The following is a 27,521-nucleotide window of genomic DNA, read 5'->3' as shown; positions in this document are numbered from 1 at the left end:
GGGTAAGTGATGTACATGCATGCATGATTTAAGCAAACGTGATTCATCAGAGCAGGTTCTTGGACATTGGTTATTGTCAAATATGCAAGATACAACTGCATATGAGAAAATTATTAAACAATATATGTATGATATTATATATATGGTAGCAACAATAATCAGTGAATTCAGTCCAGGAGAGACTGAAAAGAAATCCAAGAGTCTGTGCAGGAGGTGAAATGATCTGTCAATATTAACTTGACAAGGTCATGTACCTCCATATTAGTGAGGCAGGTAGCTGGATGAGGTAATGTGCTGTCCATATTAACCGGATGAGCTAATGCACTGTTCATACTTGCTGGATGACGTAATACACTGTCTATATTAGCAGGGTAGGTAGTTGGATGAGGTAATGCACTGTCCATATTTGCTGGATGAGGTAATGTATTGTCCTTATTAGCAGGATGAAATAATGCAGTGTCCATATTAGATAGATGAGGTGTTCTGCAGTCTGTCAGCTGCAGGGAGGCCTGCCATTCACTCTGGTTCTCTGTACACTAAGGGTTGAATCATTGAACACAGCTGAATCAGATGTGTTGGAGGCAAAGATGTGAATAGCAGTGGGTTTCCCTGTAATGGGACAGCTATTGATCTAATTAATGTTCCTGAACCATATCAATCATGGTGTGGTTGAACAAATGGACCCTAGTGGTCATTCAATGTAATTAGCAGCTAGAAAACGTAATGCATCAACCCTTAGACCAGCGTTTCTCAAAGTGTGGGGCGCATGGGTATTGCAGGTGGGGCGCAAGCAATTGGAAGAAATTAAGAACCACTGCCTTAGACCAAGAAACTATTCTCAGTTTACCAACCCACTTCTGTCTGCAGCACAAATGAAGCTTGCACTTTGAAATCTTTACCACCAATATACTCAACCATTGACCTTGGTACATTGTGGCCAGAGAATTTAATTTAACCTCTGAACACAAATGATATGAAAAAAAAAAAAACATGTAATGCTGCACCAATTAACAGAATATATCAGTAAACTATAAAATCAAAATGTAACTCTGGATCCTTGAGGGTTTCATTCAGATCACATGTTGTGTATCAACATGTGACTTGCACCGGATACTTCATGTGGAAATGAATGCGTTTTGAATTTTGTCCTGCAGAGGGCCACATGCTCACATGTTTAAGTATGGCTTAAACATCAATCCAGTACCAGATCAGTCATGTTTATATTCACACATGATGCAGACATCTCATTTTGTATCGAAACACGCTAGACTGGGTGATTCAACAGACTTTATTATAGTCACCATCTGTACAGCTGGAGGTACGTGTTTTTCAAAATCATAGAGAGGCATCTAAAACTAAGACACCAGTTCACAAGCTCATCAGAATAATTCAGCCCCAGAAGGCCACCAGCAGAATGTCAGATGTCTTCCGCGCTGGGTAGGCAGGCGACGGTGTTACGTATTGGAACTTATGTCCACTGAACCCTGAAAGAGTTTGCCCCATTTTCAATGTTTACGTTCACACATATTAAAGTGACTTCCGGAACAAATCATTTCCATTTCATAAAAAGCTTAAATGAGAAAGAACATGATCGACACAAATCCACATGATATATAAGCATTTTTGATACTAAGTTCACAAAAGCCTTCATTTATTCCTCTTGAGCCATTTAATACGAGGGCCAGGTCTTTCTCCTAAAGACTGCAGTCTCTGATCATGTCTGAAGTTTCGATGAACCCTTCATCTCCTCTCGGGCCATTTCCATCACTGCACTTACTCACAAAATTCCTAAATGTCATGGGAAAAGTTTTACAGTAAGCGACAGTGTCTCAGAACAGCAACAGAGGAGCTATGGCTGACAAATATCGGACCCGAGTGTCCAGAGTGCGAAATAAAGAGAAGGCAAAAAATATATATTTTAAAAAATAATAAAATAAAATAAAAAATTCCCATGATGCCCTCTGTCTTCACATCAGCTAGTCCATTAAGCCCACGATTTTTATTTGAGGCATTACTTTTTGGGTGTCACTCCCAGTTAGCTTTGGTTCTTCTTATCGACCTGGGAGGGACGGAGCCCTCTAACGACCTCTGACCTCATAGGGGCAATGGCAGTGTTCACTCGATGGCGAGTGACGAGGTTTAGGCACCAATGGGGAGTCAATCAGGCTGAATCAGTCGCGGCATTAACGGCAGGTGGCCAAAGTGCGTCCACTGTGGCCCAGTGCGTGAGGTCGTGGTCAGTCTAGGTGCGGTGGCGGAGGTCGGCTTGCCCGGTGCCAGCCTCACATCACACAGCATTTGTTCTTGAAGATGTGCGGGTGTTTGTACCGCAGACGCTGCTTGGGCCGGTACTTCTCAAGGTACGTCAGCTGTTTGCTGTTAATGGCTCCCCGACGCTTCCTGTGAAATTGAGCGCAGACCATCAGCAGAGCGACAGGAACTTTGTTTAAGCAGCATTATTTTAAATCAAAGTGGAACCTCTGACCTTTCTAAACATTTTATTTATAACACTACAGATGCACAGTATCGGTGGCCAATATATTATTACATTATTGATGAGGACAGTTTTTAATTGCTTGTTGTCTGTTCAACACTGGAATTTCCACAGATAATTACAACCTATATTTTTCATCTATCAAACAGATAAAGCATTCTGTTTAATTTAACTATCATTTGCATATTGTTATAATATTAATTTTAATGTTCATGTTTCTGTTTGCATGTTCAGCAAAGGTTATCTGATGGCGGCGATGGTAGTTTTGCAGTAAAATTTTTTATGTTACTTAAAATTTGATGCCCAATTTACCTGTTACATGGTTATATAAAATGAATCAATTACCCATTTTTAGAGGGTAACGTGTCTTACACCCATGGCACTCCATACATAGATTACAGTTTAACTTGCATGCAAAGATAAAATAAACGGTTATTAATATTGATATCAGCCACAACCAGGTGATTTTAAATCTACCCGACATTAGCAATGACGAGACCTGTGTGTGATCCCATGCAGCCGGTGTGTGTGTGTGTGTACGTACTGCCTGATGAACTGAATGGCATCTTCATACTTCATCCCACTCTCTATCAGAGCCAGCGCCACCAGCACTGGAGCCCTGCAGAGAAGGTCACGCGCATGAGGACCGGGACACCGAGCCTTACACAATCACATCTGTGGCCATGAACGTGAACGGAGGTGAAAGTCATGTTCCGAGATCCTCAAATAAAATTTACTTCCTTCATTCCACTAATGAGGGTCGTATGTAGATTTGTTACAGACTTACAACGAGTTTATGAAAAAGTTCTTTCTAAAAACTCAATGACAGTCTCTGAAAAGAGTGCAAAACATAATCCCACACTTTTCAGGGCAACGTTTAAAAAAAATGGAGCGAAAGGAGTGTTTGCAATCTGAATTAGACGCAAATAATTCCAGGCCAAGAAAACACTGGCAAATATTCAAGAGCTGAAGTCGATTCCCTGTGGAAAAGTGAATCGTGCGTCAGAGCTGGGGGGTTTCCCCGCCCCGAAGACGCAAACAGCCCGACTAGCCCTCTGTACCCTCGCCCCAGTACTTCCATACCAGCCATCGTTAGCTCCCCCCGACTGTGTGCGTGTGTGAATGACTGAGAGAGCAAGCAAGAACGAGAGAGTGAGAAGCATCAAGAGTGAGAGAGTGCGTGAACAGAAAGATCTTATGTGACGTGAACTCCAAATATAACCGGCACTGCTTCCTTCCATATCTAAGCAGGCTTGGAACGCATGTACACCAGCTTGGTGAGTAACACACAAGCCTCAGAGTGCGTTTGTGTGTGTGTGTGTGTGTGTGTGTGTGTGTACGTACTGCCTGATGAACTGAATGGCATCTTCGGACTTCAGCCCACTCTCTACCAGAGTTTTTGTGGTGCTGCTCAGAGATTTCTGTGGGCAGGAGTTTTTTACATTCCTCTGTAGCAAAGCTGCAGTTAAGACACCACGTGGAGGCGTGGATGTGTCCCGCCAGTGTCAGACACCACACTCCCATCACAACAGCAGCGCCCATCAAAACCACAGGGAAGACCAGATTGCACACAGCCGCCACTAGGCCCCGCCCCCTTGCCCCGGATGTGACCCAGACCTCAGTCTCACATCGCAGGTCACGGAGAAAGAGTCCATGCTGGAGATGGCCAATAAACACATACGCTTGCGTATAAAAAAAAAAAAAAAAAAAAAAAAAAAAAAAAAAGCAACTTCCTGTTTTGTCTTCAGTCCCTCACTCAAGTGTTTCTAATAATATTAATAATAATGCTGGGGGGGAGGGGGGGGGGATCTTGGCCCCACCCTCTGAGCTTCAGACGGGCATCTTGCTGCGTGTTGGGAAAACATGGCAGTAAGCCAAAGAAGCTCAACAATCTTGGCAACAAACACCAATGAAAATAAATAAATAAAAATAATAAAATAAGTCTCCTGAGAAAAGAGAGGTTTATGTTCTGGAGTGCACACAGTTCACATTCTTTTCCAGCTTAAGCCTCAAAGCGAAGTGAAAGAGAGGCTTATGGGGCACCGGGCGAGTATGAACCTAAAAACCCTGGGAAGCACCCCTCTCCAGTACCCGCACACCCTCTCCAATAACCGCACTCGAACAGACGGTCTCTTCTGCAGCTCCATTTTAGAAACTTTATCTGTACTACGCCTCTGCGAAATAATCTTCTTGTTCAAGATGTGTGTAATGTGGCAATTCTTTTAGTTTGGTGCGTAACGCAGGAGCATCCTGGTGGTGGTTTGGTCTGGTGGACGCCGGTGGAGATGGAGCCGGACCAGGACTCACCTCCCGAGACCTGCCACGCAGTGCACAGCCACACAGCAGCCCGGCTCCTCCATGAAGCGCTTCCTCAGCAGGCTGAGCCAGTCCTCCACCACCTTAGAGGGGGGCGGAGCGCCGTCGTCAAACGGCCAATCCTGCACACAAAAACACGTAGCGGTCAGTAGCTTGACACCAGCAACGCGGCCAGGGTTGCTGGTCTGGACTGGTGGTTTCAAAGGCCTGGCCCCTCTTGCTCTGCCCAAGCAGTATACCTAACCCCATTTGTGAAGGGCGTAGTAATGAGTAATGCGGGATTCGCTTTCAAAGAGACAGAGTACCAAGAGTGGAGTTCAGAACACCTCTCTCACTGTAAGTGAATAAGATTTGAACCTAGAGTTTCCTTCCGTTTCTTTCCTTAGAGTTTTCCCAAAACATGGTTTACATGTAGCCTACTACATGTAATGCAAACCAAGCATACATGGCAAGTCGGACACTGAATAAGTTTTAGGCAGGGATTTACGATCCAGCCCCTGCTGTCCCCCTAATGAGTCCATGATTTGTTCTGTTCTAGGGAGTAATACTTAGGAACCAGTGGCTGCATAACTTGCATTACCTGGCTAAGGCATGCTGGGAGTCCGGACAGAGTGGGTTCTAAGGTTGGGGTCATTTATATAGCCATTTGTCTTTTTAAATGAGTTTGTTTGAAAGAGAATAATTCAGACCTTGGTTGCATTGCGCTAGGGTCAAGATCGCATCAGAATGGTTTCATCCACTTGTTTATTTGCAAGTAATACATTCGCAGTTTTAAGATGTGATACATTGAGTAGAGCAATGTGGCACTTGTTTCTGTTACAGAGGGCAGTGTGTGTGTGTGTGTGTGTGTATATATAAGACATGAAGGGCATGGAGGTTTGTAGATAGTATTTGTCATTGGCCGTGTGTGGGCATACGTGTGCGGTCTGCCCCGTGCCTCTGTGACCCCAAGGTGAAGAGGAGGGTCACAGCACTGATTCACAACTTGCCACTTCCTTGTGACACTCCGCCCCCCGGTCTGCTCCCTCCCACCCATAACACCATGAAGGGGCCCTGATGCAATACAGCTGCCACCAGCAACGTGGCATGTGCACACACACAGCCCAGCACGTCCGCATAGGCGTGAGTGCACACACATACACAAACACACACACACACGCAGGGCAGAGGCTGAGCTCCGATTACAGGCCTTACTCTGAGAAGTGAGGCTGATGAGCAGGCATTCCAATTACAGGCCAAAATAATCGCTGCACTGATGAGAGGAAAAAACACACACACGAGTGTTTAACAACACACACACCTCTAGGGAGATGACATTCAAGAAGAGAAGGAGAGAGTATCTGACACCTCCCAGGATGAAATCTGGAAGGAAAGCGAGCAAGAGAAGAAGAAAAAAAAAAAAAACCCTTTGAAACCTTTCACAGCCCTGATCAAACTATCCTCACACCATGCAAAGGATGAAAGGAAGCTTAGTCAAGAACTTTCTGAATGTGAGCAGATGGAGGTCCACTGATGTAATGTGGGTTGGGTAAACAGCCCTGACCTAGTTTGGGAATTAGGTAGCAAGTTCCCTGTCTCTCTCACTCAGACACACACACACACACGAGAACAAGAAAATAATCAGGGTGACAAGACCTCCAAACTGTGCATGGTGCGATCGGTCTGCTCATTAAATCAAACAGGTATTCGACTTCAAAAGGACAGACACAATCTGCTCTTCATTTACTCCCCCATCCCGAGAGAGAGAGAGAAAGAGAGAGCGAGAGAGCGAGAGAACGAGCGCTGCTGATTGTCCCCATGAGAGCCTTGTTTGTCACACGTGTCTCGTGACTACTGGCTCTCAGGGGACATGGGTAGAACACCACCGTGGAGATGAAACAACATTCTGAAAACACCACTGTATGTCTAATGTCCCATTCCTTGTTCAGACTGTTCACGCAGGACTTCGTGACGGAGATCGATCTGAACACTTTGTGAGTGTTCTTGTGCCTGTTGTAAGCAGTGTAGTACGTTCTGTGTGGCCTTCAGCTCAACAGAAGGCAGAAAAGCCTACAGACACTTGCCTTACGCAACAGCTTTCCTTCTCCTTTAGACCAAAAAAATCTATTAAATATTACAAAAAAAAAAACACAAAAGGGAGGGGTGTTCACGCACACAGACCAGGCCCACTGCTTCCTAGCAACAGGGAAACGATGACGCTGGAATAAGTAATAAGAAACATGTGTAGCAGTTCGGAGAACAGCTCTGCATTACAAATCTAGCGTCATCGTGTGTGTAAGTGTGTGAGTACACGAGAGTGAGAACGAGAGCGAGAGAGAAAAGAGAAAGTGTGAGAGGAAGAGGGAGAGAGAGAGAAAGCACCAGAGGGAGTGGGACAGAGAGAAATGAGGGGTACGTAAGGGCTGTCCCTGATAACAGTTTCAGAGATTACACGAAGCAAAGCTTCTACTGATGGACCATGTCACAGTTCCTCTCCTGGACTGTGTGTTTGTCTGTCTCTCAGCCCAGCTCCCTCTCTAAACATGGCTGTGGAGAGCAGGACAGCGCACACACTCACCACCACAGTAATGCCATCCTTCTCCAGAGGGGTCTTGTCGTAGGTCACCTCACACACGCGAACTACGGTCGTGGCACCATATTTTTTCAGGTCCTGAAAAGAGAGAAGTCAAAGGAGACTGAAGAAAAGAAGACTTTAACATACAAAATAAACATTTGTATGGTGTAGAAAAATAGCAGAACACACACACACATAATATGTAATTCTCCATATATATATATATATATATATATATATGGAGAATTACATATTATGTGTATATATATATATATATATATATATATATATATATATATATATATATATATATATATATATATATATATTAGAGAAAAGAGAAAATTTAAGAAAGGGAGCATGATGGAGTGAGGGAGAGAGAGAGAGAGAGAGAGACACACACACACAGACACATGCATGCTGAGAAAGGAAGGCACATAAGGTTTTAGACAACATGAGGGTGTGAAGGGTGCGTTTCAGACGCATGGTTGCCATGTGACACCATGGGACGGGTCTCCGCGGTAACGGGAGCTTTGCAGATGCAGTGTTATGGTTAGTCGTCTCAAAAGCTAGGAACGAGTTGAGACGCAGTGCCAAACAAGGAAAAGAAAAAAAAAAACTGACTTTTGAACATGCACGAGGCATGGAAGACAGAGGTGTGGCCATCACAACAAGATCACAGTGGTGGTGCTGGTTACTGAAGCAGAAGCTGTTGTTCACCTCGATGAAGCTGTTCAGGGTGGAGTTGGTGGGGTTGTGGGTGATGAGGAACCTCATTTTCTTGTAGCACACCTCCACAGGGGCTGGCCTGTTCATCCGGGCCATACTGGCTCTTCCCACAGCAGAAACTCTCCAAGAAACGTTACACAGCAACAAAAAAGTAAACCAAACACCACTGACTTTGTTGATTTTTTTTTTATCCACGTTTTTTTGTTGTTGTTGTTGTTGTTTTTGTTTGTTTTAAAATAAACCAAGGCTCATTCAAGACACTTGGAGTCCTTAAATTGTGCTCGCTTGGCCAAACAAGCCTCTGTGGGACGGCTTCTTTTTGGCAGCAAAGCAAAGATCACCCCATTAGCTGCGGAGAGGACCAGGTGGTCAGGGAGCAGGGAGAAGGTGGAGCATGTGGAGATCAGTGCAGGCCGGCAGGTGTAGCGCAGAGCATCGTCCCCTGGCTCAAAAGTGCCGATGCTGAGCGTGGCAGTAATCCCCAGCCCTCTGCATGAAAGCCATGAAGTTCAACACTACAGGATCTTGAACTGCTGCAGAAAGAAAGAAAGAGAGAGAGAGAGAATTTAATTTGATAATTTGAAACAAATATGGCACAAAGGACTCGAGCTCTGCCAACGTTTTGGTTTCAGAGCCCGAGAGGGAGCTGCATGTACCAACAAGTTCGACTTGAGCATTGCACAACACATACTGTTGTAGGCACCATACAGCTTTTATTTCACACACAATAAGAAACTTTAGACACCTAGTGTATGGGCCATCAGAATATGTCACAAACACAAAATCCTTTACCATTTACATTCAGCTTTCTGATGCATCTCCACAAGCATCATATGACAGGATCTAATCCAGTGCAAACTATTTTGACAAATCAATGTGGTTTTCTTGGAATCCACAAACTTTCAAAGGTTTTTTTCCCTTAAGACTTTGGGGACTGCAAATCACTAGATTCAATTAAAGTTAACTAATAGTTAATAGTTTTGCATCAACTGGTAATCATGCACCCTAGAGTTTTATAACTTTAGAGTTTTTGAGAGATCAATTCTTTTAGCCGGAGCTGGCTTACAGGCTGCGCACTGCCACAGCACATTTCAGATAAACACTGGCACACTCACCTTCTAAGCGCATTCACATATGCTTTATCTTTTAAAAGCTGATGTGAATTCGTTTAAATCGGGAAAACATTCAGGTCAGAAACCGTCATGAAAGTATGGTTGTTCTGGGAGGCGCTGACAGACGACAGCACACCGACGGCGAGCCTGCGTGTGGGATCGAACTCTGAGGTAACTCGCAAGCAACCGTTACACGCGAGTTACTGACGAGGGAAAACGAGCAATTATGTCTAGCCCACTTTATTGACTTAAAACTGATTTTCAATATTTAAATGTTCTATTTATAATGGACGAGTGTCTGTACCAATAAAACGGCTGTCAACTCAACGGGGAATGGTCGCTCTTCAGTGGGTTTTGTAATTTGGCTCTACAAAGTCCAGGAGTTCATAAAAACCCACAGAGCAATAGGCCTACCCTTCACCAACAACGAAGATATTTTATATTAATTGTGACCGTACTGCCACACATCAACACTGCATGGTAAAACAATTACTGTTGTTCAAACTCAGATGTAGTTATTTGTGGTTGGTTGCTCGTACACGTTGTACTCACAGATAGTATTAATTGGTCAAAACACATCTGGTCAATTAAAGGTTAATATGGGCATCCCTAATTCAAAACATAAAACAGTGTAATGCAAAAAACTGCTATCCAAAACGGACAGAAAGATGTTCAAGCCAACTATAGTCTATAATGATGTTACATAGAAATCTAATGGTAAACTTGTGAAACAATACTGCATTTAAATGAGAATACTACCCAGATGGGTACTCAATATATTTTGGGGGGAAAAAAACTAGTAATTATACAGCAAATGAAATAAAGCTTTGGGACCACCGTTTTATATTAAAAATGCGTTTCTCCTGCAGGCACCGGAAAACAGGCACTGCAGACGATGTTGAAGTAAGTGGGAAAGCGGGTTAGAAAAGTGAGGTGACACCATGCTAATGAAACCCTGTATTGTTCTTAGTGTGTGTGTGTGTGTGTGTGTGGGCACTGGGCAGTAAACACCCTTTAACATGAGGAGTACCTCAGAAGTACCTTAACTACTGATCCAGAGAGCAGTGTGAGGTTCTGGGTGTGTCCTCCTTCACTTTCCGTACACCAGGGGTAAGGACAAACACAGACACACTTGTCTGAATCAGGAATGGCTAAAAACATACCGGCATGTATTCATAGCACAGGCTGAGGAGGGAGATTTTTATCTGCTACAGACCGATGGGTGACTGCGGTGCTGCAGCGAAAAGCAAACCGCTGATCGTCTTCCACGCAACAGCCTTTTCACATAAGAGCAAAACAAGGGGTCACTGTGTGCATCTAGGATCTTTGTAAAGATCTAAAATAACTCACACACAGAGAAGAAGACACAGAGGACAGAAGAGGCAGTAGTAGTTTAATTGACAGCAAAGTGGGATTTCTAAGGGGCGTGGCTAGTTCAGCTTCTTTGCCCTGTTGAACATACAGGTCAACAGGGACACAGGTTCCTCGGGGCCACTGGCAACTCAACACTGCTCACCACTTTGCTAAGACACTACAAAAGCAGCGAGAACGAATTTACAGGACTCTTATGTTATTGGAAGCACCACGATCTGTAGAATTTGTTATAACATTCATGTTACACTGAAACGATATCGCTGGGGTTGCTGTTTCTCATTAACCAGATCCCCAGAGAGAAGGCCAAAAGAAAAGAGTCAGGCTTGTATTGGAACCTCAGCCAACGCGGATGACGGTGGTGGGATGTAGAACAACATTCGGACATGTCTGACTGGTAGTGACCCCCCACTTTTAATATTTTAGGTCTATTCATAATTCCAGACATTTTAGGATGCAGAAATATTTGCAGCAAATATTTTCCTTAAGAGTTTTTAACATCAGATCCAAGTACATCAATTGTATATAGAATAAAAAGATAGAAAAGTTCACTCGTTCTACATTTAAAATGGAACTGTTTAGCCCGGACCACAGGTGGCAGTGAGGAGTCCTGGGGAGGAGAGAGAACACTGACCCGCAGGGCTGACCCAGTACGCTGGCCGCACACTCAGAGCAGACAGGGCAGGGCCACTTTCACCAGAGCGTTACAAACACCTTCCGGCACTGAGGCGTGCGGGCTGACCGCGCCGTCTGGGGCACCTGCCGGATAAAAATAGTCTCCAGCAGCTGTCTCCTGATGCATTTAGCTTGGGTACAGCCAAGCGACTTGTTTTTAAAGTCAGTCTAGCTTAGCAAGGTTTGTTTCAAAGATTAACTGCCATTTTGAGCAGTGGAAAAATCTGTTATTGTATCTGGATGTCGCAAGCATGACATTGTTTTTGAAAAACATATGACTGCTTTAACTCACCGGCGTAATGTCAAGATGGGCAGGCACGTACGTGACTCGCTGGATGCCAGCATGATTGTTGCTGTGTCATAAGCGTGTCATAACCTGTGTCATCACCATTCTAGTGATCAGCTCCACTCATCGTGCAAGTGAGCTGTGATGAAGATCCAGTATGTGTCCAATTCAGCATGCGGTTTTCATTGCCGGGGAGTTTATGGCAGTGCTGGAAATGAGACGTCATATGACAAAGGGCACGTTGCGCAATAGAGTGAGGCTCTTCCCTGGTGGCCGGCGGGGCAGTATGAGGGGTCATGGCCTGGACCGCTCATGTGAGCGGGACTCCTGATGTTGTGCTACACCCCTCCCTCCAACACCCCCCCCCCCCCAGGGTGCAAATCTGTAACACCACCTCTACAAGCCAGTTCACATAACTGCAGACCCCCGAAGAATTTCAAAGGCATGACATTACTATGGGATGTACATACAAGATCTGTGTACGTGTGAGTTCTCATGACCGTGGTCCTGAAGAGGACAGGCACGTCCTCTTGAAGGCATTAACCTGAAACGTGAAACAAAAAACGTCCAGGTACATATTCTCTGAATACAGATAACTGAGATCTTTGAAACATGGTATGGAGCTTTTCAATACTACAAATAAACTGAATTCTTCTGTCCAATTAAAGATTATATAACCTCTTCAGCGAACGCTTGGAGAAGCAGCCTTGACTACATTCCCCAGTGTTTTTATTTGAAATGTCTCTGTAAAAGGCACGAGATGCAAATGAGACGTGCTCAAGGCAAACCACAATTTGCGTGACACAAATTTGTAATTTAAAGGTCCAGGTCTGAAAGTGTGTTTAGGCTGCAAGGAGAGAAGTGTCCTTTACAAGAGTGAAGTTAACATTTGGGGAAATTAACACAGCAAGTCACTCTAACAGACTGCACTCGATGGACAGACTCCATGCTTTGAGTAAAAACCCAGAACTTCAGGCACTCTGGGAAAATGCTGAATGACTTACTGTTTCCTGTAATTAAAATACACCTGAAACTGCCCTTTATACATTACATATTGTTTGCTTTGCTAAGAATTTTGTGAAATTCACCATAAGAAATATATGACTTTTTGTACCAGCTGGACCATTAGAAATCTTAGTTCCAGAACTGGAACACCACCATAATCAAAAAGGAAGACAAAAACACACACCCACCTCCCACCCCCAAAACAAACAAACATACACAGTTCTGAAAAATCAAGTCTAATGCAGAGTAGCTCTCCTGGGTGTAATATCTGACACTTTAATAATTAAATACATCATCAATGTTTAACATGAAATCTCATAATAACTAGCCTAGAAGGCTGACATTTTTCAACCGGTGATTTAAAAAGCATTTGATATGTCCAAACACTTGGCAGAAACGTCCACGCAAGACCTTAAATCCCATAGACTGCACCCAGTTTCTGACGGAAACGGCCCCTTAATGAACCCAGAGAGACGGTCTCTGTGCGACCACCTCACGGTTCCTGCAGTGACATTCCTCACTGATAGCTTCCAGTCAGCAGCTGGGAGACACAGCTGAGCAGTTCCGCCAGGCCGAAAAACAGGAAGGGGCCTACAACAAGCAAAAGCCTCGGGGCACGGCGTGTAGATACGGCAGAGGTTCCAGCCGAAAAACGACCATTTCACGAGATCCGTCCCTCATCAAAACCTACAATGTAGAAGACATCACCACCAACAGGCCTCTCCGTGGTACAAACAATATGCCTGCAGCAGCTTTTTGATATTTGAAAAGAAGGAAAGTGTTGGACACCATTCTCTTCGAAAGGCTGGGTGCGAGTGTTGCACAATAAGCCTTTTCTCCTGGTTGCACAGAAAGCAATTGTTACAGGAGGTTTTCAGAATGCTAGATCAGAGTGACTAACTTGCCGTATACAACCCAAAATAAAGTAGGTCAAACACGGCTCGGGATGCAACCAACAACTACTTGAATAAAAATATCTGTATTGTTGAAATCAAATGGACAATGTAGAGGATCAAGCATAGCTTTACACTGAAGTAGGGGTTTTTGACAATAGGGTTCTCTGTCAATTTAATGATCATCTCTGAAGAGTAATCCACATCTTGTTCTGTGATTGCCATGTACAACAACGATGCTCCAGAAAGATACTGCAACAATATTACAACTGAGCAAAAATAAAGGGGTATTTCTTAAAGAAATATCTTACCTGAGAGAAGACTCTTGTAACTCATTATAATCTAATATATAATCCAAAATCATGCAAGGTGCAATTTCTGCAGTTGCACTGAGATGCAGGGACATTTTCTTTTATGCATTACAGCTGTCATCATCTGAAATCATCACTGTCCTAGACACATCTCAACAACAAACTGGGACATTTTGCAATGGTCCTTTCCCTGTACATGTCCTTGAACTACTAGTGTCCATTCATGCCATTATAGTATTTATAGCCATTTTAGCTCAACCCTTTTTACTTTTAAAATTAGTAATACACTACTTCACACACTGTCATTGTTAAAAGTGTCTGTCAGTGAAGTGCCACTCTCAGTGAAGTGACATTTGTAGTTGTTCAACCAAACCAGCTGATGTTTTTTGTTTGTTTGTTTTCATAAAAACTTACATCAATAATGTTGTCAACTGTTACATAAATACACATTTACATGCATATAGATAAGCTGTCCAAAGGCTGGAAGTCCTAATGCCTTTCCAAGACTCTGCCAATCCTGTAGATCCAAGATGGAAAAACAATTGCTTCAGGCAGAAACACCACAAAAACACACCACCCTCCAAGTAAAACACATATGAAAGCCAAAGCATAATCTTCTAACAAATCCCACACCATGTAATTGAGATTTATAGACACTTTACAAGATGTTGTTGTCTGCCAGATGCCCACCTAGAGTTACAAACCAATCTGAGTCAGCAAAACACCAGAGTCATGCAGCCATTGGAAGTGGAGGAGAAATGGCTCAGACATTCTGACTCATTCTGCTTTTGCTTCTCTTTGTAACCTTTTAAACCACAAAAGCAACAAAGGATGTTAGGGTGATGGGACAGGTGCCTTTTCCTGACACAAAACATAACAGACTACATGTTTGTGTTCGTTTCTACCAGGCTGCAGACCACCGTAAGCTCTGTAAGCATCGTGAGCTACTTCAGTGTTCGGTGCTTGCGAAAAAGCATGAGTGTTAGCTCACTGGGCCCTGCACTCTCGGGTCCAGCTCGGAGGACAAGTGTGAAAAAAGGGTCTGCTGTTCTCACAGCCTTCAGACAGGTCAGGAATGGTCAAATGTGTCAGACAAGAGTTGGGGAACACAATGCAGGAAATCCCTTATCCTGTCTCCTGAGTGTAAACACACACACACACACACACACACACACACACACAGTTTAAGAAAGCAATATGTCATCAATAAATGACAATAAAAGACCCTCGATATCTTTCACTGACACGTGTGCATTCAAGTCTTTAAAAAAAAGACCACATTGCAGTGCTGAAGTATGACCTGTCTGAGTCAGCCTAGGTACCAGACCTTGCTAAGAACTTACAATAATGTAAACCATAAAAAGACAAGTGCATCTATGTCAGTAAAAGGACACAAATTAAAAGGACCCAATGCATTACTGCAGGAACCTGCTTCTGCAGCTGTGAGTTTTCAAAATGACACACTGATGTTATTTTGATGTGAAAGGGTTTCCTGTCTGAGACTTGCAGCTGGATCTTCAGTCTCTTGAAGAAAGAAAAAAAAAAAGGGGAAATAAGGGACAATGCTTTGGCAGATGGGGGCTGACTTATGAACACAAAAGTCTTACAGCCCCTTCTGAAGTGATAAGAGCCTCATGCTGTTCTCATGCACCTCTTAAAGCTTGACACAGCTTGCCTAAATCACATTTTTAAAGCCACCGTGTCTGTGTTCAACTAACAACACACAATCCCAGTGTGACTGCAAACAAGCATCTCACAGTGCGCCGGAGAAGGGGACATGAAGAGATATTTTACTTGACACTGCAGAGTAAACCTCAAAACCCTCACTGTTGTAAAACACGCTCACCCGCCATGCAAATCCCTCTGCCGCTGAGGGTGTCCCTGCCCACCTCCTCCACGTGGAGGACCCGGCCACGAATGCCCCTAGTTCCGCTCGAACATCACCGGCCACAGCTTCTTTTGCTATGGGCCAGAATGTGGAAACGTCCAGTCGTTGATGAGCCTGAGGCACAATCCTCGTGGTCCCAGGGCTCCAGGTTAAGGCCCCCAGGTGCAGACTTTCACAGGAACCTTAGCCCTGTGGTGCTAACCCAGAAACTCATAGGTACATCGATACTCTTGTTCAGCCAATTCAAGAAACAGCTCAACAGAAACATCAAAAATGTTTACCCCCCCCCCCCCCCCCCCCCCCCCCACCTTATCGCAAGGCACGTGTCAAGGTTTGGGGAGCCCCCCCCCCGTGGTTCTGTAATTAAAAAGGTTTTATGAATACTTATGGAAAAATAAAAAGTCAACAGTGGGACACCTTTACTGTAACAATGTTTTCACAGACTTTCCATTTTTTGGCTATAGCGTGTCCAAATGTGCCCTGACATTGCATCACCTGGTCAAAGTGACGTCTATGGTCACCCTTCTCTATCCCTGCCCCATTCCTAAAACTACAGCCCCCAGCATGCATCATTCAAAACTTTCACACATACAGCAGGGACATAAATTCAGGGGCAAAACCACAAAACTAATAAAAAGCCTTTGTTAAAGGAATAGAACAGACATAAAAAACATTAAAAACAGACATAACGGCTTGGCCATTTTAAACCTCATGTCCTTAACAATTCACAATTGTATTGTAGGCAGATTATTACTTTGCTTCCATGTAACCACTTTGCTGGACAAAATGCATATGTTACACTTCCCAGGTAAATGGGAACATTGACACAGTTGGAACATGGTTGCCTTTGCCAAATCTTCTGCTAAACATTATTTTGGGGAGACACAACCAAGAAGAAGATGACGATGAGTTGAGGGACATGGGAATGCAACCAGTTAAGCAGACTTTAACAAAGAAATGCTTACCAAAAGTCCGTTCTCTGTAATTTGGAATTGGGTTACATTCAAAGTTTCCAACCTTAGCCAGCAAACTATTCTGCGCAACGTATGTTAATTTATTAGCTAAACGGCAGGACCACCACCAATCACCACTCGAAAACCACACATCTATAAATACACAGAAGTGACAAGAGTAGCCTCCGTGCATTTAGCTCCAGTTAGCAGTTAGCTCCAGCAGTAGTACAGCTTCTAGATTTCTGTAGAAAATATTGAGGAAGCATTCACAGTCAGCAGAGCAACACTTCTGCTAGTCTTCTGGTAAATTTCATTACATGTATGTAAGGCTGTTTATGGCTGCTGCCTGTAACCACATTCTGAATTCGACTACCCCATGTAACTGCCTTTCAAAAATAATATCGGCGTAAGTAGGCGATACAGAAATGGTAAAATCCACGACACTATCATTATTTCATGTGACAAACTGGGGTACTCTGCTTTTAATTTTCTACTGCTTAGAATGGTGAAAGCAAAGTGTTGTTGTCTCTGACGAGGCCAAACACCCTGGGAGAGCAAACGTGGACGACAGCGAAATGTCACCCGCCACCAAGTCACACTTCAAAACTTCTGAGCTGGAGTGCAAGCAACCTAATGAGTTCCCTAGTGGGTCAAATAACACCACCACCATGTTTATTCAGCAACAGTTACAAAGTTCCCCTCTGGTGTGTAAGCCTGCTTAAACAAATATAGTCTAAAGATTTTGTATATCTATATGATAAACGTTCTTATTTCAAATTTGGATTCACGTTTTTGAAAACACTGATCCTGTTAAAAAAGATCCTGTAAAAAGAAACTGGTTCAAATAAATATATATATACTTTGCAAAACACAAACACTTTGAACAAGCCCTTGACTAGCAAACTGAAAAAATCAAAGTCTTGCATTAGTAAGAGAAAACAGAGAACATCACAAGGACATGTGGTTTTTCAGCATCCACCCAGTCGAGGTCAGGGAATTACGAGCTTCAGCACTTTCAATTAAAATCCTGTAGACATTAACTTGACTGCATAAAAAACCTATTGGACCAACATGAACGTCCAGGCCGCAAAAAGCAGATGAGCCAAAACGATACAGTAAGACCCCCCTGACAGCCTCGCCCGTGGTGTGTGGTGGACAACCGTTTATCTGCAGCCGTCTACGTGACCCAAAACTGCCGCGGGTCAATTGCTGTGCGATAGCCATCGATCTCGTGCCGGGCTTCAAACCCGCCGACAGGCAGCTGTTTATTTACACTCGTTTTGTAGAGGCTGATAAGCATCACGCTCAAGAGCGGAGGATGGATGGCCCAACTCTGCTGAGGGAGAGGAGAAATAAATAAATACAAGCTAGAATACTCAGGCTTCTGGCTGGGGCCAAATGGCTGAGAATGAGATAAAGTTTATGGGTGCTCAAACATAAGACTTTCGCTTTCATCAGCGTTCCGAGCACGAACTCCATCCAAGGGCTGTGTGATAAGGGCTTTTATTTCATATTAGCTGCTGCATGCGTTTTGCAGGCTCACGACGTACGACAGAGGTCCTCTCTGGTACACGATGAGCCTGTGGTCATGCCTAATTGAGTACAACCCAGGGCAAGGAAGGATCCCAAGAACTCTCACAATAAGGGGAGCCCCGTGGACAGATCCCAGACGCAATAAGAACCTTCAAATGACATATTAAGAATTCCTGGACGTCACTGGGAGAACAGAACCAGCTCTTTCTGGCATGGGTACAGGGGGTCATGTGGAAGTATTTATTTGAGGCACAAGACCCTCTAGGGAAAGCTCTGTAGAATTCTTGGTCCTGAGAATCCACTGGTCTTTTTCTCACCGCACTTGGGTTCACAGCCGGGAAAGTTTTTTTTTTTTTTTTTGCGATGGTGATCAACCAGCTATTAGTAACAAAATAAATGCTTTTTGAAACGTAACCAAAAAAAAAAAAGAAAAGCCAAGACCGTCACACAACATGAACTCTCGCGAGTTCAAGGATACGCTTATAATGCACTCCGTGGGCCAACAAACATATGTGTGACGTGTCCGTGGGGTTCACGAGGTAACTCGCGGTCAAGGTGACGTCACGGCAGTGACGTCACAGCAGGTGACGCGCCCACGTGCGCTGGTCCAGCGCGGCTGCTTCTCAGCGCACCTGCAAGACTTTAACTACACGGACGTAGGGAGACCTTACAATGGGAGTGCTTTGAGGAGCGACTTGTTGCTGAACTGCGAAGATATACTCCCAGACATTAAATAAATCTTCTAGAGCGTTATATAAGAGCATGGAAAAAAGTGAAAATGAGAAACGGGCGCATTATCCCAGAATTACAGGACGCCAAGCCGACTCATAAAACACAGCCTCGAAAGTTGGACTTCACTTCACAAGTCTATTGTTGTTATGAATCTATTTTTAACACCAGCAGAAATGCTGTGCAGCGTTATGCCGCAAAATATGTGACCATATCTAAATGGGTCGCCCACTAGTCCCGGCTCACCCGAACATCTACGAAGAGGGAAGCGTTCAGCTTTCAGACTACAAGTGCGATTTCTGGCTTCATTGTCTAGCATTTTTTTCCAATCAGTAGCTACTCCCCCTGGCAAGCTGCCCACCTGACTTTCTTATCCGTTTGAGGAAGTATTTAACTCGAGAAAACTAAATATCATATATCGGTAAACCCAGAAACGCCTTCAACAGTTACCGGGATGCATCTTGTCAATTGGTGGTTGGACGCGTTTGTCACGACGACCTAACGTGGCCAGCTGAGGAGTTTAGGGTGGGGAGAGTGAGCAAACCAGTCAGACTAGTACGGAGCTATCAACTGGGAGGACAGATTTGTTTACCTGGCTGTGCCGCTTACCATCTTTCTAGGTACGATGGAGAAAAACCACTGGACATATGCAGTATCGAATATAATAACCATTTCTCAAGGACTCCATGTTAGGATCCACGTTTTCCGGCGAAACGCCTGCTAGCTAGCTAACCTAACCTAGCTTTTTAAAAAGGCCCAATCTTACCTTCCATCCCAGATGGGGAGAGTCTCTTTAAGGATATTTTATTAAAACTGTAGTTAAAGCGATGAAGACTGTGTAGGCGATCAGCTACAATCCACACTGATAAATCTATGCCATAGTCCGACAGAAAGCCGGTACGGACACGCCAGCTGTGTTCACATGGTGAGCTCAAAAATCCAACGCCCGTCCGCACATATTTCATAAACATATGCACAACACGTAATTATCTGTAAACTATAATTTGTATTATACTAACCGTACTCACCCAGTTAGACGTTTTCATCAAGCGTTAGTTCGTCTCCCCGACTCAGATCCTCTCCATCCATGTGATAACTCGAGATGAATTCACGGCGATTTGGGTTCTCCCACGACGTCTGAAGTTTGACGTCATGGTCCCGGCTGCGCGCGGATAGGTGAACGACGAGGACCGTGCTGGAGAGCGCGAACTAAAACCTTTTGTCTTCGCTTTTGAAACGTCCACGCGGTCGTTGATGTTGTCGCGAAGTTCTGACAGATTTTAAAAAATCATGTGGGATTAAACCGAGTCCGTTCGGCGTCGGTCATCCTCAGCCGTCGCGGTTCTCGGCAGTAGATGTGACTCTGTTGTATGGAGACATCTAGTGCGCACAGTGCACGTTCAGGGGTCTGCAGACCACAGTTTCCTCCAACACCATCACTAAAATTAACGGCTAGTACTACCATTGCTGTTCCTAAAATCGCATTTTATAGCATAAATCATACAGCACCTCAGAGCATGTAGTCTATAGCCTATACCCTATAGTGTAGGATACTTTATTTAGTAACCGCGGGTCTAACTGGACGAGTACATTCTAATAAGCAGCAAATACTGAATGTAACAGCTTAACGAGTCACTGAACACCCTCTTTGTCTTTTAAAGGTGTTATTATGGAGGAGAGCATTTACTGGAATTCACATGTTATGTTATGTTCACATGTTATCCCTCCAGACAGAAGAAACAAAGTTCAGTATGAATAAAAGCCATATGAATGAAAACCTTTGTCTATTTCCAAATTAAAGCACTGTATCTCCAATATTAATGTATGTGGTTAGTGCCACACACATTAAACATTTTAATAAAATATTTTGGTAACATTACAAATAACATTAACTTCAAATGGCTTTCTCTTTCTTGTTTGATTTAGCAACAACTGCAAACAAATTTCCACAGATAAGCAAAAAGATGATTCAAATAAATCTTTATTGACTTCCATCCTCCGTCACTCCATAGGCATGCAGATACAGGCTTCAGGTTCAAAAGGTTGATTTGTTTGTTTGTTTTTTAGTCCTTTCTAATTTTCTTAAAAAACTACGTGCACCTTAAATAATCAATTTGTCAGCGTACAAACCACAAAAATACCAGTTTTACATTATCAAATACTGCACATAGAAAACATTTACAAAGCACAAGTATAAAATTACAGCTCCCGCTTCTGTATCTCTTCCCTTAAATGTTTTAGTAGCTCTTCTACAATACATCACTCCTGTTACAATGAGCAAAATGTTTGTGGCCAGAACGTACACTTTAACCCCTTTAACAGCTTTAGTAGCAAGGACACCAGACACAGAGTGTTCAGAGCTCACATCTTAAGCTAATCGAATTGTTTTAACTTCAGTTTCTTTAATACATCACCAAAGGTATTAATATAACTGGGCACTGTCTTTATGAAAGCTACATTTCTTGTTTTGGTCTTGTTTCCTTTAAAAGCTCTTCTACAAGCATGACAAGGTGGAAAATGCCATTTAAGTTTCTTGTGCTGTTATTAACAGTGATGTACATTATGAAGGTAACAGAGAAGAATGGCTGATGTGTAAAGACAGGAAAGAGACAGATGATTATCGCAGCATTAAATATTCAAGCAGACAGATAAATGTATTATTTTTCATATTTGCACCTGTAAAAAAATTATAAACCATAAAAAAACAGATTCCACTGTAAATGACCACAGTCAACAGTCAGTCTTGAGTTCTCAGCCTGAAATATTACGCCACACATATACTCTTTTTCTAGTGGTACTTAGTGCAAATTAAATTCATACATGTTAGAAAGTGTCTATAGCCAAAAAGTAACCTAATGGTTATCTGTAGTCAAAACCTGACCAAACAAAGCTAATGCCTGCCCTCTGCTGGTCTTGACATTGGTTATTGCAAACTGAAGGATTATGTCAGAGAATGGAAGGCAAACCTATGCTACAATATTTCAACCAGTGCTAATTTCCTCCAATATATAAATTTCAATAAATGTTGACTCTGTCATATATGTAAACAGTAATGTAACCATGCACCAGAGTGCTGTGAAGGACAAATGAGTAAACCTGACAGTTAATTGTTCAATCCTGGGTCTGATAAAATGTAATATGAAAAGCAGAGCTTCATTTATACATTTGTTTAAAAGGGCTGTTGGAAACATCCACAAAAACAGCGTAGGGTGATCACATAGCTCTAAAGGACAGGAAACTAACAGCAAAGGTTCTGCAATAATCCAAGTTCAAGGGAAATTAGATGTAAATGACACTAGAAATACTTAAGAAATGCAATCATAAACCATAGTTAACATACTTATACTTCTAGTACATAACAGGAAAATACTCAAGCTTTAAGATTATGTCCAAGCTGTTAGAACAGAGTTGTAACACTCCTGTAACACACCTGTAATATACTTCAGAATTACAATAAGGCAATTCACTTCACAAGCCCTCATGAAAAGAATTCAAAGGCAGAATTCAGCCAAGCAATTGCCTTTAGCTAGCCTTCAATGAAACACTCTCTAAAAAATCTTTTTTTCCTTTTAAAAAAATAAAATAAAATCTGATTATAGATCACACATTTTCAGTATATTTGTTTTTCAAAAGTGACCTTCAGAAAGCCCTGTCTGAGCTTTGATTTAAAACGCTCTTTACGACAACTTAAATTATCCCAACAAGTGATAATGGAGATCACATTCGACATAGTTTAAGATGTTTTTCAAAATGTAAGCTACATAAGCATCTTCAACAAACAACATAAGTCCATTTTATAGTATCCTCAAATTAGACTGATGGAAACAAAGACCTTCTCTGAGAAAAAGTAAAAAGTATAACAGGCATACCACATGCCAAAAGGGTGAATCAACCACAGACCAGTTTATTCCTATTACTAATCACTATTAGTGAGGTCTTCAATCACTAAGTGTGAATCAGGGGTGAGTTTCCCGAACCGTTCGTAGCGGTAAGTACTTCTTAACCTCATACGTTTCATACGAGGTTACGAAGTACTTAGCGCTACGAACATTTCGGGAAACCCACCCCAGATCCATGTAACGCCTCTCTCTCACTCTAACCTGCCAGTTGTCCATGTGTGCCAAGATCATTCTCCAGGTATTCGCCCAAACACTGGTGTCACCTAGCAACACACCTATAAAGGACATGACATATAACTGATTAAAAAATAATCATTAAAAAAATAATAAAAAATAAAAAACAATCAAAACTGTATGCTGTCCCAAGTACTGACCACACGAAACAAACCGCAGTCATACATGTCTGACGGTACATATATGTCTGATGGTACACATGGTGTCTTTTTCTGCTGATGCAAAATCATGCAGCATTTGCAGCATTTATGGTGTTATAAACATGGCCTCAGTATACATTTGTATTTACAGTAACATGACAAGCCACAGTATTAAAGCATCTGATAGGATTTACTGCTCAATTACATTACCCTATAAAGAGATGATAAGAAAGCAGACCTCTCTCATGTCAGGACAGAACAAAAGTATTTAAAGAAATGAATGAGGCGGGAGGAGTGAGGACACGTATGAGCCTTCAGTATACGTAAAAACCACATGAGAAAATACCAATATCTAATAGTCATTTCACCAAGGACAAAACGTTGGACACAACAGCTGTGGACAAAATTTTGTTTTTGTCTAGAGTACAGTCTAGAATTTCAAGAATTTCAGTTTAATTTCTTCTCATTGTCTACAGGTTTGTGTTAGTTAATTAAAAACCTGGCAAATACAGAGGCAACGAGTTCTTATTTCTGACAGTGCAGAAACCTTCAATGCAGAATAATTAACACAAAGTCTACACACAACATTACAGTTGTATTCTAACACAATATCAGTTATTTGATACGAAACTGATGTAACAAAGCATTTTGGTCAGTGTTTGACTTTTAGTGAGTCAAAGCATCCAAACTCAGAGGAAGAAGGAATGTCAAGTAGGTGAAAACCAGGGAAAAGGACCAGGTGGCAAAATAACATGGGGAGGAGCGAGAAGAGCAGAAAGGGGCAGATCTTGCTTTAATGCCAATATCACTGACCTATCACACGTTCTTCTTGAGGCACATTTGCCTGCAGATAATCACAAAGGAAGAAATGGGTGAGAAACGTGTGGTGCAGATTCACTTGTTACGTCACACTGGTACTTAAGCCTTTGAGCTCAAGCATAGCTGTCCACAGGATATATCCTCAAAAAACACCACTCATCACACCCTCCACACATAGAGAATAGCGACATATAAAACATGTAATAAAAATGGAATTGCCTATTAAAACCTAAAGAAGAATCACTGAGTGCCAATAACATCTGTCAAGGGACTCCACCCACTCTAAGGTGCTTGAGTTTAAATGAGATGTAAACTCTAAGAACTTTGACATGTCACTGAGAAGAGTGGTTTAATGAGATGGGTTTAGCAACCCAGAGTGTATGACTGGGAATGCAGCCATGAAACCTGACCTATACTTGACATGTACAAATAATTCAATAAGCCCTCTGATGATTCGCAGTTGACATGTCTTTCACACTTGTCATGTAATGGGGTTTAGATGTATGGCACAGAGTGTAGGGCATATGTATAGAGACACATCCACGTAACACCTTTTTGAAATGTTTCATGAAATGAAATAAGGGCAATGAATGGGAATACTAACTCCTTTTTCAACAGGAGTCAGGAAAGGTTACAAAATATTTTCAATATAGCAACATAGAAATGTTTTTTATAGGATCAGAGTGGGTATAATGTTTGTTTCCCAAACTAAGATAAATGGATCTTCCAGTATTTTTAAAGGCTAAATTCAAATGTGTTTTTAGAATCGTTCATGTAAGTTTTTTTACATTTTACATTAATTATATAATATTTATTCATACATAAAGCATTTAAAATTTGCAAATGTACTTCTAAAATGTACGACACCAAACACAAGCTAAGCTGGCCTTTCTGCACTGCCCCCAGTCAGAGATGATCCATAAATGTAATGATCCATTAACATTGTCCCCCCCAGAGTATATGGAAAAAAGTACATTTAGAGCCAAGGGAATACAATATGTGACAGGACGTTTCCATTGTAACAACAGCTATTTAAAAACAAGTAATAGTCACAGAGTATATCTTGACGAGGTGTAACTGCTCCCAGAAATCTTACTCAAAAAAACGTAACTCAACAGAGCTACGTCCCAATCTCTGAAAACTAACACCTAAAGAGGAGAAATGCCTTCAAGTCTCCATTCTGCCTAGGGCTGAAGAAGCCATCTAGAGCCGTTTTTCTTCAGAGATGGTTAACGTGGGCCATTGGTTTGGCCATGATGACAATGTTTATAGAGTTTGGATGACAAAAACACATGCGGTGCACAGAGAAACTCCATCATTCTGACCTTTGAAAGATTCTGAGAGTCCGATCAAGGGTGGTCTACCTTCACGTCCATATAACTGGCCAGTGTTCTCTTAGTTGTTGCTGTTTCTCTTTGTTCGATAATGACTTTCAGAATTGGACAGTAAATAGGGACGAAGACCTTTATGTAATTCAGGTCCCAATGCTGGTAGAGGGGAACGGTCCATCGTCCACACACAAAGAACCACCAACTCAGCCATGTCCCTGTGCACCCTGTTGAGAGCTGCTGGTTTAGTTGTTCAGATGAACAGCTGGGTAGGCCATCTTCCTATATCCAGTCCTTAGCGCGAATTAATATTTGTCAAATAAAATGTTTTACAACATCAGTAAAATAAATAAAGCAGTCTATATATTCTAGATATGTTAAAGGCAAGCTTAAAACAGCACTCCATATTTCTTTCTTATTTTAAACAAGGGTTGTGAGTAATCATGCAAAATGCAGTCAATAAATACATAACACAAATTTTATCTAGATATCTATATATAATGTCCTCTGCTGTTAATATATATATATGCTACCTTATGTGATAAGAGTTATGTGCATTTAAATAACCTGACCAGTGTATCTGAGCCCTGCCCTTTGAAGACTGTATGTGTGTGTGCGTGTGTGTGTGTGTGTGTGTGTGTGTGTGTGTTTACAGTCACCACCAGAATTACTTCTATTCTTGATAAAGATAAAAACAGTTGTTTAAAATATACATCTCACAGAATGATCCATATGATATGCTTAAACATATGAGGGAACCATAATTAATGTATGCATTCTGTAATAAAATCATTGTGAAATAAGGTGATGACATATTTTGGGGCTGCTTCATTACCATTGGCCCTAAAACACTCATTAGCACCATCCTCTTCCAAAACTACGCAAAATGAAGAGAAACATGGATTGTGAAAACAAAATCGGTATTTACAATGACCAGATCTGTCTCCAGACCTGACTGAAGACCTGAAGATATCAGACGTGAACGCTGGCCCCTGAGGATATCCCAAATATAGCACAATAGGGAAACATTGAGAAATAGTCTAAGTTGTATGCGTGGGCTGGGCCATTAAAGGGAATGTCTTGCCAAGCAAAAACAAAGAGTGTCAACAACATTAACAATAATGTATCTGAAGAAAGACATGATAATGTATAATATGTATGTACAGTTATGTGTCACATACAGTATGTCTGTTATTAGAGTTGTTTATATTACACATCACTGCTTGTTCGTCTTTATCAAGGATGAAAAGAATTCTGGGCCTGACCATGTATAGCTATACATATTAAATTGATCCTATGAGTTTTTTCTAGTATATCTTTTTTTTGCATCTCACCTAAGTCATTAACTTTGCTACATATCCTTTATCTACAGACACTACAGATTATAAGAATTGCTTTGGTTTTAAAAAATAAACTTTTATCAGGTTTGGCATAGAGTTTAAGAAAAAAGATAGAAAGAAAGATACTGGTATTTGGAATGAGCATGAATATACCATAAGGGCCAGGTTAGCTCCATTCTGCTGTCTATGGCTTGGGGAAACATAAATGCTACATTTACATCTTCTGTTAGCAACACATTTCTCAGCTAACAGGTCATCATGTGTCCACTCATATGTCCTCACCCTGAACCTCACCCTGAACCTTCTGCGTGTTTGCTGGTTAAACTCAATGACTCAATTTCTCTCACATATCCACCTGTGGGCTTGATGTGCATCTGTGAGTATGTGTGTGTCTGTGGATGCGTGTCCATGGGGATCTGTGTGCCATGTACTCTGGAGTACCAGCTGTCCAGATGCGGGATAAATAGATATTGGAGTGTTTTTGTGCATGTGTGTGTGTGTGTGTGTGTGTGTGTGTGTGTGTGTGTGTGTGTGTGTGTGTGTGTGTGTGTGTGTGTGTGTGTGTGCACGCTGTGGAGAAGGTAGGGGTGTAAGAGTGTGTGTTTAAGAGTGAATAACACATGGAGAGAAAGAGAGCACAGACACACGGAGAGACGTCACAGAGGACGCGCTCAGCGCAGGGGCCGGCCGAGGGCTCGTCTAGGTGCACGAGGGGCTAGTGGCACTCTCCAGAGAGGACTGGGAGAGACGTCGGGTGAGCGGGCCGATGCTGGGGTCAGCCAAAGACGAGGTGGGGAACAGCTTGTACCAGCCGCTCACCATGGACGACAGATCCAGCTCGTCCAGCAGGATCTGGGCCATGCCCATGAAACACTTGCTGTCCATGCGGCCGTAGTCGCCCCACACGATCAC

At 42.5% G+C, this 27,521-nt stretch overlaps 2 protein-coding genes and 1 long non-coding RNA gene across 5 annotated transcripts in view; 1 reads left to right on the top strand and 2 right to left on the bottom strand.

Moving 5' to 3' along the window:
* Positions 1–1,274: 1,274 nt before the first annotated feature.
* Positions 1,275–20,135, bottom strand: ptp4a3a (protein tyrosine phosphatase 4A3a). 3 transcript variants are annotated; one of them, XM_077008219.1, is made up of 6 exons: positions 19,878–20,135; positions 8,085–8,626; positions 7,368–7,460; positions 4,802–4,932; positions 3,039–3,113; positions 1,275–2,400 (listed from the first exon to the last, which is right to left on the bottom strand). In XM_077008219.1, exons 2-6 carry the CDS (start codon positions 8,187–8,189, stop codon positions 2,283–2,285), a joined length of 522 nt encoding a protein of 173 aa, XP_076864334.1. In that variant the 5' UTR covers positions 8,190–8,626; positions 19,878–20,135; the 3' UTR covers positions 1,275–2,282. The 3 variants fall into 3 exon arrangements, with proteins under 3 accessions (XP_076864334.1, XP_076864335.1, XP_076864336.1); XM_077008220.1 differs by having other exon boundaries at positions 8,085–8,623; XM_077008221.1 differs by lacking the exon at positions 19,878–20,135 and adding an exon at positions 12,008–12,027.
* Positions 18,657–21,520, top strand: LOC143516550 (uncharacterized). The gene is made up of 2 exons (XR_013131733.1): positions 18,657–19,774; positions 20,511–21,520. It is a non-coding gene; the product is annotated as an uncharacterized LOC143516550 (long non-coding RNA).
* Positions 20,813–27,521, bottom strand: part of rims3 (regulating synaptic membrane exocytosis 3) — a 39,173-nt gene continuing 32,464 nt past the window's right edge. The window contains exon 7 of the mRNA XM_077008218.1: positions 20,813–27,521. Within this exon, the coding sequence (XP_076864333.1) occupies positions 27,309–27,521 (213 nt within the window). The 3' untranslated portion in view covers positions 20,813–27,308.

Source organism: Brachyhypopomus gauderio, chromosome 6 (assembly GCF_052324685.1).
Source record: "Brachyhypopomus gauderio isolate BG-103 chromosome 6, BGAUD_0.2, whole genome shotgun sequence".
Lineage (NCBI taxonomy): Eukaryota > Metazoa > Chordata > Actinopteri > Gymnotiformes > Hypopomidae > Brachyhypopomus > Brachyhypopomus gauderio.
The sequence above is the reverse complement of the archived record's forward strand: the minus strand, read 5'-3'. Positions and strand labels throughout refer to the sequence as shown.